Raw genomic sequence first — 17,915 nt, forward strand, 5'->3', positions numbered from 1 at the left:
GGCGATGAGTGGTCTTTGTGTGCGAGACCTGACTGACATCTCTTGCCGGTCTTCTTCTCACTTTCACTATCTATTATCAGACACGACAAGGTCACTTCCCGCGTGCTGTATTCACCAATGTTTGAATTTGCTCATGTCACAGTCACGCCAGCAGATATGTTTCGACTTTATTTTTCAGCCAAGGCTTTATTCCGTTACGAGGAAATTACCAAAGCACCTTGAAGAATCATAAAAACACCAGAGGAAAAATCTGATCTATTCGGCGTGCAGTCTCATCAACACCTTTTCCTCCCTGTCCATCTCTCATTCACACACACACACACACACACATACACACACGCCTCAACTCTCTCAGTCTGAACCTCCCCACAGGTGTTAGGTTACTCTGTAAAGCAGCTTGAATGGGCACAGAAATCACAGAGGGCTGTCTGTGCTCTTGATTCCCGTTTCACTTTGAAGTTTCCCCGGCTCACAGGAACAAGGGCTGTGAAGCCAGACTCGTGTGAGGGCTTTAGACCTCTCTGCCAGGACTATGATTTCTGCAGGGTGGGGTGTGGGGTGTGGAGGAGCAGTATTGACAGGCAAGTCTACGTGTTGTCTCAGTTGTTGGAGGACTTTGCTGTTTTAGCTTTGTAGTCGGATGCTACACAAAGCAGCACAGAACGTATGTGGGATCACTTTTTGATGGCACAAAAAAGTGGAGGAAGGATTAGAGTGGGTGGGGGGGACACAGGTCACCCCCCCCCCCCCAAAACAAACACACACTCATAAGTACACTCTATCACTGTGGGGACAAGATGTGGAGACTAAATTAATAGCACAACTGTTTTTCTGTCTGTGAGCCGATGTGAAAATAAACACTGACTTTTGGCTTTGCTTAAGAACCTGAAAAGGGGCTTTGGCAGGATACATCTGTAAGCACTTAAAAAATAAAAGACACCTATAATACTTTAATAGAGTCATGTTGGAGAGGCTTTTAGGCACAAGGTGTTCCAGTGTTAGGGTACGGGTACGTCTGTCTTCGTTGATTTCATCAAAGGGCCAAAGGGTCCCGCAGAGCCAGAAAAAATAACTTCAAGTGTGGATTTAATGAAGAATAAACTGACCCTCAAGTTACACTCACAGGAACTACTTTTTGAAAGCGGCTCTCGGGGCTGCCAGTCAGTCACATTATTTACAAAATACCTCACTCCTGTTACTGACCACAGCTCTCTGTGTGTTCTCAGGTATCTGAACCACGTGCGGGCCGCCATGCCTCAGGACACAGCTGGAGGATACACCTCGGCTTTGGCGTGTCATCGAGCCGTTCAGGATGCTTTCAGCGGGCTGTTCCCTCCAAAAGGCTAAAGCCACACGGAGCAACAGAGCAACAACAGCCAATGGATAGAAATATGACTGAATGGACTATAAATACTGCCCTGCTACCACTGTGGAGAGCTGCTGTGGTTGGGTAGTGACGTGACTCATTTGTGGTCAAGGTGTATATGACTTTTTATATTTTGTGTTATTTTTATACTTAAATAAATCACAAAGAACACTGTCTGTGTCTGTCCATCATTTAACAGATTTATTTAAAAATGAAACAACTTGGGACATCACAAGTCAAGCCCTGAAAAATAACTGTTAAAATAAAAAACTGAACTAAAGCTTGGTCATGATTTCTGATGACAAGATGCTTCAACATCTGCAAGAACAGATGCAACAATTAAACTCATAGTTTCTCATTTTAAAAAAGATCCCAAGTCAAATATTTCCTAATTTATTATGTTGAATCTGTAGTTTCTTCACACTTCTGTCTCTTTGGGGCTGGTTCTTCTGAAGACTCTGTGGAGACAAACAAAAAAAGTTTGGAGGTGAAGACAGTAGAGTAAAACTTAATTGTACAGAGATGGACAGTCCTTGGTCCATGTGGCAGTACAGTAAAATACATGTAGCACATACAGTACAACTACTGACGGAGTGTCTGTATTAGTGCTACAAATTAAGATGATTTCCATTGGTGATTAATCTGCTGAGTACCGTAAAACATTATCATAAAATGTCTGAATGTCAGTGAAAAAATCTGAAGGTCAGATATTTAAGATTATTTCTTTAAATCTTCAGTCTACAGAGTTTTCCTCCTCACCTTCTGTGTCCAAAGAGCAGCAACCAGCTCTGAGGCCTTCTTCTATAAATGGTACTCATGTTCACATTTGAATGTTTGGTTTTCATACTGAAGTTATTATCAGTTTATCATTGAATTTCTCACCGTTTTGTAAATTAATTCTCACCTGTCTGTTCATGATTGCTGTTGAAGAGGACCTCTTTTGGGAGTGTGAATCTCACACACATCATATCTTTGTTGGGTGCTACATTACGCACGAAATGCACGGAGCATCTGTTCTCCAGGGGGAGCCCGAGGCTGCGGGACGCCCTCTTCACCACGTCTGTGTCGGGGTCGTCGTCTTTGGAGAAGCCGTAGCAGTGCACTGTGGGTAAGTTGTCATCACAGGGAGACTCCTCGTGCAGGAGGCCTCTGAATGCATCCAGAAACTCCAAAGCCAACGCAGGCAGGTTCATCACAACATGAACATTGGTTTTTGCCTTCAGCAGAGCAGGCAGCTCCTGCTTCACGGGTCCCTGGATGAACTCTCTGCCGTCCAGGTTAAAGGTTCTGACTTTGCTGTCCACCTTGTTGACTTTGCAGTTGTGCTGCAGCCATCGGTAGGACTCTGGGTTGAGGTCATTGGCTAACACATTGGCGCCCAAGCGGGCAGCAGGGATGGCGAAGGGTCCAACTCCAGCAAACACGTCAAACACTGTGTCACCACGTTTGACGAGCTGCACCACACGCTGGTGCTCTGTGCTCAGCCGGGGGTTCCAGTACACCCGAGAAAAATCAAACTCATATGTCACCCCATTTTCTTTCACCTGCAACACACAGAGAAATGATGATGAGCATCAGACGCCTCCCCAAAACTCAGTGGATGTTCTGAATGTATTTAAGAACATACATACATGTGTATCAGTAACATGAAATTATGCACATTTACACTATAACTTACTTTGGCAACCATGTTCTCCTCTCCAGCCAGCACCTCCATCTTGAAGTTGCGGTATGTTGAGTCGATTATGTTTGTTTTATTGACCACACAGGTAACACCAGGGTTTTTGTCCATGATAACTTGACCTACGATGGAAGTAGCAGAGTCATGACAATGAAAATTACTCCTTAAACTTGACATTTGTTTTATTAACTATAGTTGTCTTGAGTTTGGGCTTTACTTAGGAAATCAGAAATATACAGGAATTTTAAAATAATTTTAAATTGAATATTCTTAATTCTTAGACTTAAAATGTGTGAATTTATTTGTAATAACATTAAGTGCAGCCACACTTTGCTAACTTTTAGAAAGTGGCTGTTGAGATTGGAAATAAAAGCAGGGACTGAGGTCCTGAGATCAAAACACCATTCATTTCAGTTACATTAAACTGTTTGACTGCACTACACTTTCCTTGCCAGAAATACACTCATATGGTAATATTATACGTTTATATTTTTCATTCCTCAACAGTTTTGAGACCCGTGTTACTTTGCATCAAAATCCCTCTGTTGCAGCATCTGCATCTCACCTATGAGGTTCTTGAACAGGAGCTGGTGGTCCCTCAGGTTCATGTGTGCGATGTGTCCCACCCGGCTGAACCCAGAGGTCACGTCCTGCCCCTGAGGGAGCACAGCCTCCAGCACTTCTTCACTCTTCAGGTTGTCGTAGGTCAGCTGCAGCTCATAGGAGTGCAGCTCCTCAGCGACGCCGAAAGACCTCAGAGCCTCAGCTTCAGCCTCAGAGAAGGAGCTTATCGAGGACACTCTGTGAGGGTCCAACAGGACTAAACGAAAGTCAGTGCTCTCCTCTGTATCTTGTACCACTCTGGGCATGCCTGGGCGCTGGATGGTCGCCTTTCTCAGGCTCTTTACCACTTTATTTAAGACCCCTGTGGGCACCCTTAGAGCTGGGACTGTAATGGTCTGTGTGAAGGCCTCCTTGTCCAGAGAGGTCATGCCCCGGACCTCTGGAGGGGGCCGGTACAGTTTAGGCTCCATTGTAGGCTTCTCAGCAAAACCAGGACAAGCTGAGGCTGGTAATGAGGTTGCAGAACAAATACACCGGTGTACAGCTCCAGATTCTAGGTTTCTATGAGTGTGTGCAGATGTTAAGACTCTGCTGAAGAGCCTGAAATGGAAGAAGAGAAGAGAAAACACATCCTAACTGTAAACCGAGTGTTAACTTTAACACCAATACAGCGACATAAGGATTAAAAAGTTATAATTATGCGATTATTATCGAGAAAATTCACACTCAGAGCTCAGACCTCAACATCCTCCGTCCTCAGGCACGATTGAATTGTGTCATCAGTGTTGGACAAGAGCAGAGCGGTGATTGGTCAAACGAGCGGAGAGTCGATTTCCGATTGGACGGTCTCCTGTGTGACGTTTAAAAGCGACGGAAAAGAGAGGCACATGACGCGGAGGGTCAACAACAACAGTCAGCAGCTGATGAGTTGATAAAAAGGAGGTTAAAAAGTGATTTAACATAAAAAATGGTCTCATAATAACATTGGTTTAGAGGTCTGACACGGAACAGTTGCAGTTGCAGTTTGTTGAGTGAGTTGAGTTTTCCGGGAGCAGAAAATGAGTATTAATGGAAATACAAACACAGATTTATACAGTCAGTGCACCGGCGGGTACACAGGAGGCGAGGAAACAACTCCTTTATTATCAAATGTGAGTATAAAAACAGTAAAGAAACAGTGCTTCTGTCTTAATGTATGAAGTTTAGAGATGTAGCTGCAGTAGTTGCAAACTGACAAAATATTTGTCATGTCAGCAGTCACATGCTCATTGTGGAGTTTCCAGTTTGTTTTCAGTTTTCTCTGTCAGCACTTACAAGTCTACTCTAACACTGCAGTCAACTATGACATTTGAATGATTGTTTTCCACTGAGAACATCCATGTAACTGTATTTATATTTATGCCTTATGTAAATAAAAAGTCAATTCAGTGTGTCATTTACAGGTAGGATTTATTGTCACTCTCTCCATATACAGTATTCAGTATAGAGAGAAATGAAACTGCATTTCCTCAGTGCTGCATTTTACACACTAAGATGTGTGTGTAAGATGAAGACGATGTGTTTGATTTAAAAAGGTAAAAATGTACATAAACTAAATACTAATAATCCTTGCTATAATAAAATACACTTATTAAAGACATTCTATATATAAATATCTATATTTAAAGGGCAACTGCACCAAGTTTTTGTTTTTTCATTACAACAGTTATGTAATATGTTTTGTGGTTGAAGTCTATTATTACACGTAAAAAGACACTGACTCAGAACCAGCTTTAAAGCGGACTATGGGTCATTTATTTATACGACATAAACTCCTCCTAAGGTTTTTAAAATGTATACCAAGGACATAACCTTGGTGTCCTCAGCGGGAGCTATGTCCCTCTTAAGGCATATAGTTGTTATGACTGACTGATACTTTTTGGAGGTGGTCCATTTAACATATTCTAGTCACTGATTCTCTGAAATCCAAGAGTTTTAATTTGCGATTCCAAAATTTGAGTTTAAGTCATCTGGTTAAGCTTTGAAAATGTCTCAGTGTGGATCAGGTTTAAGAAGTGCAGAAGCAGAGAAATGTGGGTCCTTGTGGTGTTTTTGCAGGATTCATCAGTAGTAATGAGCTTCACAGCGTAGGTGGATGTCAATAACCCCAAGTCATAATTAGGTTTACTAATCAGTGTCATTCATTTACTGCTTTCATGTCAGAAACACACACTCACAGGAGGTGGTAACTTTATTAAATCACTCGTGGTAAAACGTGTCTCTGAAGGGCTAACATGTGATCTAGATGAATCCTAACACCGATCACAAGTCATCAAATAGAAAAAATGATTTGTCTATATTTCTGGTAGACATGTTTTCACTCACTTCACTGGTGATGATGCATGCTGGAATATTCAAAATTTGTGGAAATTTCATCTGTGTTTTATTCATCAGTGTGTTTCTGTCATTTACTTTACTTTTCTGGTGCATTTCTATTTTTTATTATTTTCAAATTGGTTTAACTAAATTTTCAGCATGTCTAGATATTCATACATCTGCTGTCACAGTTAACTTCCTGTCTTTCAGTACTGTAACTCAGGGTGAATCAGATTCAGCGGCCTGCGGGTCAATCTGAGCTTGTTGTGACACTGACACCAGAGTTGCCACTCGTTCTCTCCAGGATATCCCCTATTAGAGAGGTCAAGCAGTTTGGGCAGCTCCCCTTATCCTGAGCTCAGGCAGCTGTCCCACAGCCAGCAGCTCAAATCCCACCCCATCCATTCCCATTTCCATTCCCTGATCCTACATGCCACTGCAGTGTTGTTTCATGACATCCATCATCAGTGCTGGCCAGTTGTTCTTAATACTGTCAGGTGCAATTCTCTTAAAGCCCTGACAAAAAAAAAAAAAAATCAGATTTCTCCTGCTGCTCTTTCTGTCCTCACACTCACTGTTTTACCCCTTTATCCTCAGTCAAGCTGTTTTATTTTCTTCATTCATGTGTTATCTCCTCTGTGTGTGCAGGGATCAGTACAGACCAGGGCCAGAGGAGCTTCCTTCACCTCCTCTATGTTTAACCTGATGAATGCCATCATGGGCAGCGGTATACTGGGACTAGCTTATGCTATGGCTAGCACTGGCATAGTTGGTTTCTGGTAAGAATACTCCTGTTACACCTTCTGTCACAGTGCTGTTTAAACACCTGACAGCTTTCTAAATAAATCATAAATAAACACAACTACATGTACCCTGATCTCTGCTCCATCTACCTTTCCTCTCTAGTATCCTGTTGGTTTTAGTGTCCAGCCTGGCAGCGTACTCTGTACATCTCCTCCTGAAGCTATGTGACCAGACAGGTGAGAAACTAACAGTGAATACACAGGCTAACTTTAGATGAGCACATCCCCATGGCTTTGTCCAGGAAGGTTTCATTTTTTTTTTTTTTTTTTTTTTTACCCCACACTTTGGACTGCACCCCTCACCTCACTCATGATTAAATCAGTGTGCTATCACCACGCTATCTCAATGTCTTTTTGTTTTTGTCTTTTTTTGCTTCCTAGTTGCATTTGAATCAGGTGATGTTTAAATAATGCTTGAAAAGGGGACAAAGAGAGGAGAGAGGAGATGAAGAGATAACCAGTGGCATGTGGATCATTAATTACCACCCAGTTTCTGTTGAGAATTTTGTGATGTTTGGCCCATCGTGTACTTATTTTTTATTTGACTCTCACAGGCATCAGTTCATATGAAGACCTTGGAGGGAGAGCCTTACAAAATCCAGGAAAAGTAAGTGTTGACTTTTTGATTAGTGTGAGCGCACCCTGTCAAAAAAAGGATTTCACACACTTATATTTGTCAGCATGAGAAGGAAACACATTCACACTAACCCTTTCAAACTTCTTTTTTTAGGTTCTAGTTGGAGCTGCTATTCTTATCCAAAATGTTGGTGGTAAGTCAGCCTCAATTTTTACTCTACACTGACAATACATTATTTCTGACATGTTGGACATAAACTGATTTTGTGGTTTTTATAGAAAGCAGAGTGATGAGGAGGGTGCAGAGTGCTGTAGGGTCAGACTCTAGCCAGTTTATTCTGGAGGTAGATAGCGCCTCCTACTGGAGATCTGATGACTTTTACTTGCCCCACCACCACCTCCATCTTCCTGTAAGGCCATTATCCGGATTCCTTGATAACCTTTGACCCTGTAGCTGCTGTCCTCTCAGCCCCCTCCCCTGGGCCTGAAACCTGACTTTGCGTCTAATTGATCACTGATGGTAAACCCACTCCAACCCTCTGAGTGTTGAGTAACCTAATGGGACCCCTCCCTTTATTCCCCACCCCACTGCCATCTCTGCCCCGTCCCTCGGCCACAAACTGCGCCTCTCAGACGGTCGAGAGCTGAGGTGGTAGCTCCTCTGCAGTCATTAGTGGCACGGCTGAGTGGATTATTGCCGCTGCCCTCTGGTATGTTTGTGGTTTTCCCAGCATGGGGCAGTATGTGTGAGAGTGTGAGAGCCAGCACTCCAGCATGCATCTGTCTACACCCCGGGCCCCTTTTATAAGAGTGCAATTAGCCTCACTCTGAGTAAACATTCATCTGCACTGCCAAAGGCTGATGGGCCAATTGACCTTAATTACTGACCAGCCTAGGGCTCTCACAGCCTGCCTCTCCCCTCACTCTTAATGAAATGAAAGTGGCTCTGTCTTCTGCTGAAATGCACTCTCTCACTATTTGCTGACCACACACACGAGGTTTACATCAGTTTCTCTCGAATTTTACATACATGCTTATTATTAAAATATGTTTTCTTACCACTTGGACAATAACAATCCCTTTTCTTCACTCAAGGGCCTTTTTTTGTTTAGAGATGTAAGTATTATCCCATCAGGAATTCCCATGAAAGTGTTGTTGTTGTGCTTACAGTTAGCCAAACTGCATGAAACTAAACCATTGCATCATGTCTGTTTGTGTGATCCCTGTCAGTGTGTGTGTGTGTGTGTGTGTGTGTGTGTGGCATTTTTATGGTTTGTTTAAATTGTTGGATGCACTTTTGCAGAGACATTTTGGCTAAAACACTAAAGCAGCTGCTGCCTTGCAGTATCCCCATTATTGACAGATCTTAGTGCTTATAAATGGCATTAGTTATTCTCAGAATGAGTGTCCTTGTGTCTGTGTGGGCTGGAGGGTTATTGGAGGAATTTTCCTTTATAAACAAATACAGGATCTGAGGGATTATGGTCTAGGCTTATTTAACGGCGAGTGCAAGACCTGCCCCGGAGGCAGTAAGGTCCCAGCTAACTCTGGCCATGCCTGGCTTCACAAATTTAAATCCCTTTTACATTATCTCCTTTTATAACTGACCACACACTGCATTTGAATCCCTGTTTCGGACAAATGCTTTCCCTTCTCCCAGTTGTGATCTCCATCTCCCATCTTTCCCTCTTTCCCTTTTTTTTTTTTCCCTCCTCAAGTTTTTGGGGGCTGATATGATCCTCAGGAAGTGACCCTGATCCCCTTTCTCTCATTGGCTGCCCGGGCGTCCAGGGGAAGTATGTTGGAGCCCGTCAGATTCAGATAATATCCTGTTTCCTAGTGAGGTGGAGAAAGGGGGGGGAGGGAGAGAAATACCTGGATTAGCGTCAGAGATCATTATTGTTAGCATTCCTCCCTCCCTCCCCTCACACTTCTCCGTCCTGGCTGCTGCTCCTGGTCTCCAGCAATTGGAAGATCTGCATAATGTCTCGTCCTCCGCACCGAAGGCTTTGCCGGTGATCCTCTTGAGCTGCCCGCCCCACCCATCTGCATTAACTCAGAGCTGTGGTGCCCCCACCCCCCACCCCACCCCACCCGCCCTGCCTTCCATTTCCCTGTGCTGGAAAACACACACCGCCCTCACACACAGCAATTTTGGATTGCTTGTGGCGGCATACAGTCATCTGCTGTGTTTGTGATTTACTAGTCTGGTATGATTGTGTGCTTTTTTCTGTCTTTGTTTATTTGATTTGGAAAACACACATTTTCTGAAACCCCCTTCTTTTTTTTTCCTCCCTCTCCTCAGCCATGTCATCCTATTTGTTCATCTTGAAGTCGGAGCTTCCTGCGGCCATAGGCAGCTTCCTGAGCCAGGACAACACAGGGTGGGTGTACGGCTGTGTGGAGGCTCCTTCACCATTAAAACATTTTGGTTCGAAATCTGTCACAGCTGCGGGTAGAGGCGAACTATTCTTCTAAATTAGCTGCATTAAGATAACGAATGAGTCACTCCCGTTCCCATGATGTTGTAGATTATACCTTTGGCCTTCAAATAACCAAATGTGACACTTCTGCACCGCAAAGCTACACAAACTGGAATTAGTCGGGGGAATGAGAAACGTATGAATAATGTGGTGGAAGAAGATCTTTCACCAAACCACAGTGCACTACTAATACTCTGTCTGTGAGCGATTGGAGGGAAACTTGCGCTCCGTGTTGTATAGCATGAAGCACGCCCAGAGGAAATGTATTTATGATAGAGAGCCATTCATCACCCTTCACCAGCAGCCCGTGTCTTTCATTGGCCCTACGTGGACGAGCCCTCATGGCAAAGTCCCCCGGCCAAGAATGTAACTTCTATCACTTTATTATTGGCCACACTGGTTTAAGCAAGAGTTGTAGCTGCCTCTCGGCCCAATCCGTCAACATCTGAATCTTCCACACACAGCTGCTTTGTATTAGCTGCTCTCCCTTCACCCCCCAAATCTCTCGCACATGTTCCCTAGAATCAGACTGATACAAGGGGATATCAGTTTTGCCATTCTAATTACAGCTCACTGCTGAGGGAAACAAAACATTTCTGTTAATGAGTGGCTTTGGGATGTTAACAGACACACACTCAATTCCATCAAAGCCTAAATAAACGAGTTGTTTTATATTGAAACGTGTTTCTTTTTTCTGGCTCATTTATCATAATGCGGCAGAGTGAAAATACAGTTGCACTCTTCATCTGCTCTAACACAGTGTACGTATGTCCTGTGTGAGTTCCTCAAATTTTGTTTTAAGATTAGTAACAAGGCCAGAGACGTGGACAGCTGTGGATCCTGTACTGGCAAGATTTATGCTGATCTTCAGCACTATCTGGAGATTGACTCATTGGCAGTCATACTCCAGCCGTAACTGAGAGCTATCCTGCATCTTGTTATACCATGAAATGTTCCACATTTCATGGGTCTTCTAGGATCCTGCATCTTTGCAGGAAGCCTCCAGTCTCCAGAGAATGATCCTAATGGTGGTGGAGATTTTTTTTTTCTTTTTAACATCCCTGTTTCTTCATAACAATCTGTAAAAGTGAAGAAGGGGGTTAGCTAGGCAGTGGTGGAGCGCTTCAGCTAAACTTAGGTTGGAGTAGAAGTGATTGGACAAGAGAGAGAGTGCAGGTCAGAGCAGAGGTCTCCCCGACGTCCAGTTACAGGGAAGAAACGGTGTAGACACAGAGACAAATCCATCAGCGCCTATGGAAACGCTGCAGCTGTGAAACTGCCAAACAGGGGTCAGTGGGTGTTGATGTGGTCAGAGCAGGTGCTGCTGACTGTGGGAGCTCCCCATAAAGAGAGCTGGAGCCAGTCCCCCGTGACCCCCACGCTGCTGGTCCGACGTACAGCAGCGCCAGGCGCAGTGCCCTTCCCACCCCCGACCCCCGACCCCAGCGGAGCCGGCATGCCTTCCACATGTGTCACCTCGAGCGCTGCCTCTCCTCCTCCTCCTCCTCCTCCTCTTCCTCCTCCTCCTCCTCTTCTACCTCCCCAATCCCGAATAAACCGCCAAGGCTATCCCTCAGCAAAGGAAAATATTATTCCCCCTCTCCAAAAACCCGGCAAGTGAAATGTGGTCTCATCTGACGGAGCGACACAACGTTTGCATGTGAATTACATAATTGTTATGGTTTGCGAGAGCTAAAGCCCTTAATTCGTACCACATGATGAATCTGTCGCTCTGTATTTGAGCACGAAATGGAGACAAATTTCCAGAGCTGGTCCATTTTAGGGAACTTAAAATTCATCTCTGCCGTCCCTGACATTTCAGAACCAGGGAGACGACGATGACAAATGTGGCTTGATGCAGCATTTTAATAACTCATGTCCTCTCCTTGTTTTCCAAAAGTGCCTGGTATGAAGATGGCAGGCTGCTTCTGATCCTGGTCACACTCTGCGTTGTTCTACCTTTATCAATGTTGCCCAAAATTGGTGAGTAAGTCGATCAGCTAGCATCTTGATTGGCTGCCCTGACTGGTTTGAACTATTAATTCTTACCAGATATGTCTCTAACCATTACAGGCTTCCTGGGATACACCAGCAGCCTCGCTTTCCTCTTCATGCTGTACTTCGCTGTCGTGGTGAGTTTTAATATTTCCCCCTTCCAAGATAAAATTTCCAGCTCCTCTGGTATTGACCTGTTGTGTTTTCCTGTCTCCAGGTTGTGGTCAAGAAATGGTCCATCCCCTGTCCGCTGCCTCACAACGTGACTACGCTTTCGGGAGCCTTCCAGGTAACAACAGCAGCAACAACAACCCCTGTTTCCCTCTATGCTCGTCCACGTGCACACAAACGCCCAGACATAAGATACCAGAGGTCTGAGGCAGGTAATCTGGAGCAGACGGTCACGGCCACGGGATTAGGGAGGAAAACCCAGGGGATCGGGTTTACTGATTGGGTCGGCTCTGGCTGATGAGGACCAGAGAAGGCAGCAGAGGACTGTGCACGGTGAATGGTGCCAGTCCTGAGGGGAAGGAAGTTCAGGTGACCTCGTCTGAGCCTGGAAATGAACTCTGACCTTTAGGAATTATACAGACCATACTATAACTTCAGACCTATCATGGGTTAATTTAGGAGGTTGTTTTCCTTTTTAGCTCCAAAACCAGGCAATGGAATTTAGCTGTATGTTTCTCCCATTTGTAGCAGCACTGCAGAAGTCATCTCCTCTCAGAAATAACACGCTCCCTCTTCTGTCCTTGTTTCTCCAGATATCAAATTCCTCTGACTCAGAGTGCACGCCCAAACTCTTTGTCATCTCCAGTGAGGTACGTATATGAAACCAGTGTTTCCTCTGCACCGTGCACACAGAACCTGCGGGGTGGCAGTGACAGGCTGCTGAAAGTACTGCAGTTGTTTGACTGTGGTGACAAGTCACACTCTTTACCTATGAAGGATGGGCTGCACATGTAGAGAACTCGAGTGCACTATGCAGCTGCCACTCACATGTATGTTACACGTAAAGGCCAAATGTACATGTGGCATGCAGAATTACATGAAGCACATGTTGGCTCCAGTTGTTCAGACACAACTTGATGGTGTTTTGAGACGAGACCTTTAAAGATTAAACTCGCATGGTGTTTAAAGAGGCATATTTACATCCATATGAATACATTCACACAGGAAAGTTCACACTCTGCAACCCAGATGGTAATTACCACTACACAAACCATACCTTGACCCACCTGCCCCCTCACTCCTGTGTAAGCTGATAATTTGTTAATGACAGCCGTGCTCTGACTGATGTGTGTTGCAGAGTGCGTACGCCATCCCCACCATGGCCTTCTCCTTTCTGTGCCACACAGCCGTCCTGCCAATCTACTGTGAACTGGACCGGTCAGCAGCTTTACCTTTACTTCTACTGTTTCATTTAACTCTCTGAATTTTCTGTTCAATATCTGTTCTGATTATGTGACACGAGTATCTCCCTGTGTCTCTCAGACCCACTAAGGCCAGGATGCAGAATGTCACAAATGTCAGTATTAGCCTCAGCTTCCTGGTTTACCTCATCTCTGCGCTGTTTGGCTACCTCACCTTCTATGGTAAGCCTGCACTGACACACATCACTGAGTAAAAGATAATGCTGCAGCTACTTTTCAAAACCCTGTCGTATCTGTTCACATTGCACCCTCACTCTGTTTCCTGTCTCCTGCTCACAGCTCACGTGAACTCTGAGCTGCTGCTTGGCTACGACGCGTACATGCCGCGGGACATCATGGTGATGACGGTTCGGCTGGCAATCCTTCTCTCTGTGTTACTGACTGTACCACTCATTCACTTCCCTGTGAGTAGACCGACTCTGTGATATTCTAATTAGACAAGCAAAAAGTACAGGAGAGAATCCCAATGTACTTTCTCCTCATTTTGGATTCCTTATTTAAATCTGTGAAATGACATAAAAAGAAGACATGGTTGATGATGTTGAAAATTAACAAACCCGTGTTTTTTTTTCCTTCATATTTTTCTATCACTGCTCTTTACTTGTTGCTATTATTAACTTGACTTTGTATGGTTATATCTCAGCTTTTTTAGATTCAATATCAAGTTGATCATTTTTTTAACTGTAGAAATAATTTAAACATTTTTAAGAACTTTTAAGATTTGCACCTTGAAAATTATTTTATGTTTTTAAAATCTTTTGGAATTGGGGGAAAAAACAGACCAACCCTTAAACTGCTATAAATGGTTAATGATATGCTATAATATAGTTGGAAGCAGCTATCAGTGTTTATTAATATATTTTTCAACAGCTATAACTCCTCCTGTGGGTACCCATTAGTTTAGGCAAGGATTATAATCAGATACTGGAGGATAATATTGTAAAACATCAGCGGATGAAGTGATATAAAATACATCCCCAGATGATAAGTCAGAACTGTTGACTAAAACTGTGCATCAGTAAACACTCAAAATATCCTTCTATCTTGTAATAATCACATTTTATTGTGTTACAATGTTTATACAGAGCTTATAAGTTAGAAAATTAAACTAAACTATCAGCAGTTTTTCCTTCCAGCTTCGTCAACACCACTCCATCTTCTCTTATCAGACGTTTGGTCAGAATCATTAACACAGTACATCTTCAGAGAGTTTTGGATGAGCTTTATTTGTGTGTATGCTCCAGGCCCGTAAGGCTGTGATCTTGCTGCTACGTGGAGGACGTCCCTTCTCCTGGCTGGTCCACATCGTTACAACTCTAACCATCCTGGGTGTGGTGCTGATGCTGGCCATCTTTGTCCCTGACATCAGAAATGTGTTTGGAATCGTGGGTATGTGTTGTTTTTATATACAAAATAAGACAGGTTTGTTTTGCTAGATATAATGGTCTTAATAAAACACATAATTAGTCTTTTAATGTTTCACAAGCACAATTATTTTTGCTTAACTGTGACCTTTTTAAATATTCTGAACTGTTTCCAGCTACAGCAGACTGTAAAAGCAGCCAAGATCTCAGCAAAGATGTCAATATTCCACAATTATTGATCGTGCCGGCTAAAATCACAGTATCTGCTCATACATTATTAATGGTGCAGTGCAGCTGAAACAGTTTATGAAGCTGCTATTATCAGACATGGAGCATGTTGTCTATGCAATTCAAAGGCTTTTCCTGTTTCTTCTTCAGGATCTACAACATCCAGCTGTCTGTTGTTTGTTTTCCCCGGCATCTTCTACCTTAAAATCAGCAGCCAACCCCTCAGATCCTTTGACTCTGTTGGGGTAAATACACATATATACTGTATCTCAAGTGACAAAAACACTGTTCCAGTTTACTCACTGACCACACTGCTTATATTTTTTGTTGTTTGTTAAATTTTAAGCATTTCCTTTTAGCTGATGATGCTCACTGTGTTGTTTGTGCTCCTTATGTTTGTAGGCTGTACTCCTGGTGGTCTTTGGCATCATCATGGGAGTCATCAGCTTCTCTGTCATCGTCATTACATGGGTACAGAGCTCCTAACCCCCGCTCTGTTTTCCAAATCAAGCACAAGAGCAGAGTAAGGGAAAAGCGTGCCAAAGAAACTCAATACTGGATAAAGAAAGGGAACAGACAGATGCTTATCAACATCACCTCAGGCAGATTATTTATGGTGAAGTTGTTCTCAACACTAACTCAGAAACTTTGACCAAACCCAGTTCATTCGAGTCAAAACATGTTCTTCTCACTCATTTTTTCTCAGTCTTTTCTAAAAGCTGACTTTTATATACCCAAATCATAATCTGCCTGGAAGAAAAGATGGATGAGGTTTACTGTCAGAACAATAGAATGAAATGTTGAAGAAATCCTCCATTATCTTTTAAGTTCATCTCATGTACCCCCCCCCCCCCCCCCCCATTATTACCCCTCTAACAGCATCATGTTGTTCTGTCTGGATGATCATGCACCTTTATCTATTACATGAATTTGAAAAATGCTGTTGAATCATAAATGTGTCAGGTTTCTTAAATTTAGTTTGTGGCGCATTTCACTTTTGCACATCATAATGATTAATTTACATTCCCTAATTTACGGCCATTTTATCACATTTTATTCACTTTATTGTGTTTGGATTTTTCTTTTATGCTTTTGTTTTTATCTTTTAACCCATGTATTGATTTCCCACTCCATTTCTGATCCATACCTCAGGTTTAAATGGCTGTGGTGCTACTTTGTATGTGAATGTGTTAATGTTTGTCCCACTTAATTAAAATGTACTCCAGTTGTTTATAATGTAAGATAATATAATGTTGTTCTTCAAATTGCTGGCATTTAATAAAAGGGAGATTGTTTATGTGCTGACATGTCAGCTTGCTCATTTAACCACTACAGTGTTTTTATCAGCATTGTGGGAAGCTCATCAGTCTATCATGTCACATTCATGGCTGCATGTTTGATTGACAGGCGCAGTATTGACATTGAGACCCGCTCCTCAGTGTTGTGATGTGGGTTCAGCCTGTAGATAATGAAAGCCACATGCTCAGTACGTTTCTAATCATGATGCTGTTTAGATTGTCTTCATGCTGCCTCTGGAACCTACGGCCGCCTCACTGCTGCTTTTAATCGAAGGAATTAGGCCGACCAGCCTGCCGCCCATCCAGAGAGAAGTGGCTGCCCACTCTTCACGCCCCCTTTAAGGAGGTTCCCCCAGTGCAGGAAATACCCCCAGCTTCCATCCACCGCTCTGAAACACTCCTATGAATAACTCAGGTAATTCTTTACTTTAACACCAATACAGCAATGCAAAAATACTTACAGGGCCTGCATTCAAACTCTTAGCTTGTTTTAACTTCTTGACAAAGCGTACAGTTTGGTATTTTGATGGTTCCCTCTCCAGGCCCAGCCCCTCGGTTGGGAACCTTAGGGCCACAAGATAAATCTGAAGGATCATGAGATGATTAATGAGGTCAGAATAACGAACAAAGAAAGTTCTTCTACACAAACTTAGATTCATTTTTTGGACTTTTCTCAAGTTGTTTTGTCAAATTTTGGATAATTTGACCTATTTGGAGCTTGAGTTGTTTAAATGAAACCATCTGAGAATCTTAGGGAAATCTGAAATGTGACCGCACTGGTTTAATCTTTGACAATGCTTTTATGAACTTAATGTACAGTATGTTTTTTCATGTAAAATTTAAATTTAAAACTACAGCTTTCAAATAATTAATAAGCTATAATAGCTATAATAATAGCTGAATAAGAGGCTGAATGTAAATGTGGTGGAATATAGAGTAGCATAAACTGGTGCTGTGTAAGTGTGACCTTTAGTTGTCCAGCACCTCCAGCAGCCACCATCAGCCGTTTGTCACTATATCTGTCAAAATACAAGCTCTTTCAGGAATAAAATAACCTCTGACACTCCTGTACATGCTCTCCTCTATGGGAACCACAGAGATAAACCCATATGCAGCACAAGATTACCACCTAGTGTCAGACTGTGTTCACAGCAGCCCATGTCATCTTCCTTTCATTAACATTCCCCTTATGGTTTATAAAAGCCTAACTAAGAAGAGATAATCAGATGCTCCAGTTTTCTCCCCATTTTATCATGTGTTGGAAACGTGCATGTTAATACAGACCAGAGCTGTTTTTATGAGGCTCTGACTGGGGCATGAGTCCTCAGCCCAGGGTGGGAGTGTTTTTGTTTAGTTAAACTCACTCACACCCTGGGCCCATGTCCAGCAGTATGACAACACCATCTCCCAGGGTTAAAGGATGGAAAGAGGCGGAGGAATGATGGTGGGCTGAAATTAAACCCCTGTTGGCAGCCTCTGCTCTTGTATTGTTTTAAGAGGTGTTGGCTGTGTTCTTTGAAAATTATTTTCTGTTGTTGGAAATCAGGATTTTGGGGCAGCAACGCCTGGGTCTTATCCCAGTGTCCATACTTTGACCTTTGACCCTCTTAATATTTCTTCCACCACTGAAAGTCACACAATAACACAAACAAACTAACAGATTGAGGCAGCCATATTCCAGCAACTCCCATGTTCTGCTCAGTAGAATTACAGTTTCTGTTGATGAAGTGATGTTTCTTATTAAACAAAATAATCTTACTCTTTAACAA

At 43.0% G+C, this 17,915-nt stretch overlaps 3 protein-coding genes across 3 annotated transcripts in view; 2 read left to right on the forward strand and 1 right to left on the reverse strand.

Annotated features, from left to right (window-relative positions):
* The window catches only part of mnat1 (MNAT1 component of CDK activating kinase), a 31,935-nt gene extending 30,398 nt beyond the window's left edge, over positions 1-1,537 (forward strand). The window contains exon 8 of the mRNA XM_018690196.2: positions 1,227-1,537. Coding sequence (XP_018545712.1) covers positions 1,227-1,347 — 121 coding nt within the window. The 3' untranslated portion in view covers positions 1,348-1,537. The remainder of the gene's footprint in view (positions 1-1,226) is intronic.
* Positions 1,538-1,544: 7 nt separating this feature from the next.
* trmt5 (tRNA methyltransferase 5) lies at positions 1,545-4,420 on the reverse strand. The gene is made up of 5 exons (XM_018690194.2): positions 4,351-4,420; positions 3,613-4,211; positions 3,045-3,169; positions 2,271-2,910; positions 1,545-1,824 (listed from the first exon to the last, which is right to left on the reverse strand). Exons 1-5 carry the CDS (start codon positions 4,356-4,358, stop codon positions 1,763-1,765), a joined length of 1,434 nt encoding a protein of 477 aa, XP_018545710.1. The 5' UTR covers positions 4,359-4,420; the 3' UTR covers positions 1,545-1,762.
* A 78-nt stretch (positions 4,421-4,498) lies between these two features.
* slc38a6 (solute carrier family 38 member 6) lies at positions 4,499-16,153 on the forward strand. The gene is made up of 16 exons (XM_018690195.2): positions 4,499-4,762; positions 6,615-6,745; positions 6,873-6,946; positions 7,324-7,376; positions 7,500-7,539; positions 9,651-9,729; positions 11,729-11,811; positions 11,902-11,960; positions 12,041-12,112; positions 12,588-12,644; positions 13,133-13,212; positions 13,318-13,418; positions 13,536-13,660; positions 14,501-14,645; positions 14,999-15,093; positions 15,251-16,153. Exons 1-16 carry the CDS (start codon positions 4,670-4,672, stop codon positions 15,332-15,334), a joined length of 1,371 nt encoding a protein of 456 aa, XP_018545711.1. The 5' UTR covers positions 4,499-4,669; the 3' UTR covers positions 15,335-16,153.
* Positions 16,154-17,915: the final 1,762 nt, after the last annotated feature.

Source organism: Lates calcarifer, linkage group LG19 (genome assembly GCF_001640805.2).
Source record: "Lates calcarifer isolate ASB-BC8 linkage group LG19, TLL_Latcal_v3, whole genome shotgun sequence".
Taxonomy (NCBI): Eukaryota; Metazoa; Chordata; class Actinopteri; family Centropomidae; genus Lates; species Lates calcarifer.

What these genes read in the sequence shown, in the direction of transcription:
- trmt5 (XM_018690194.2), bottom strand. An exon ending in CCTGTTCAAGAACCTCATAG is followed by an intron (nt 3,170 to 3,612) that starts GTGAGATGCAGA and finishes CTTCCATCGTAG; the next exon opens with GTCAAGTTATCATGGACAAA. An exon ending in CAGCAATCATGAACAGACAG is followed by an intron (nt 1,825 to 2,270) that starts GTGAGAATTAAT and finishes TTGTCTCCACAG; the next exon opens with AGTCTTCAGAAGAACCAGCC.
- slc38a6 (XM_018690195.2), top strand. Translation starts at nt 4,670, where the DNA reads ATGAGTATTAATGGAAATACAAACACAGATTTATACAGTCAGTGCACC. An exon ending in CAACTCCTTTATTATCAAAT is followed by an intron (nt 4,763 to 6,614) that starts GTGAGTATAAAA and finishes CTGTGTGTGCAG; the next exon opens with GGATCAGTACAGACCAGGGC. An exon ending in CTGAGCCAGGACAACACAGG is followed by an intron (nt 9,730 to 11,728) that starts GTGGGTGTACGG and finishes GTTTTCCAAAAG; the next exon opens with TGCCTGGTATGAAGATGGCA.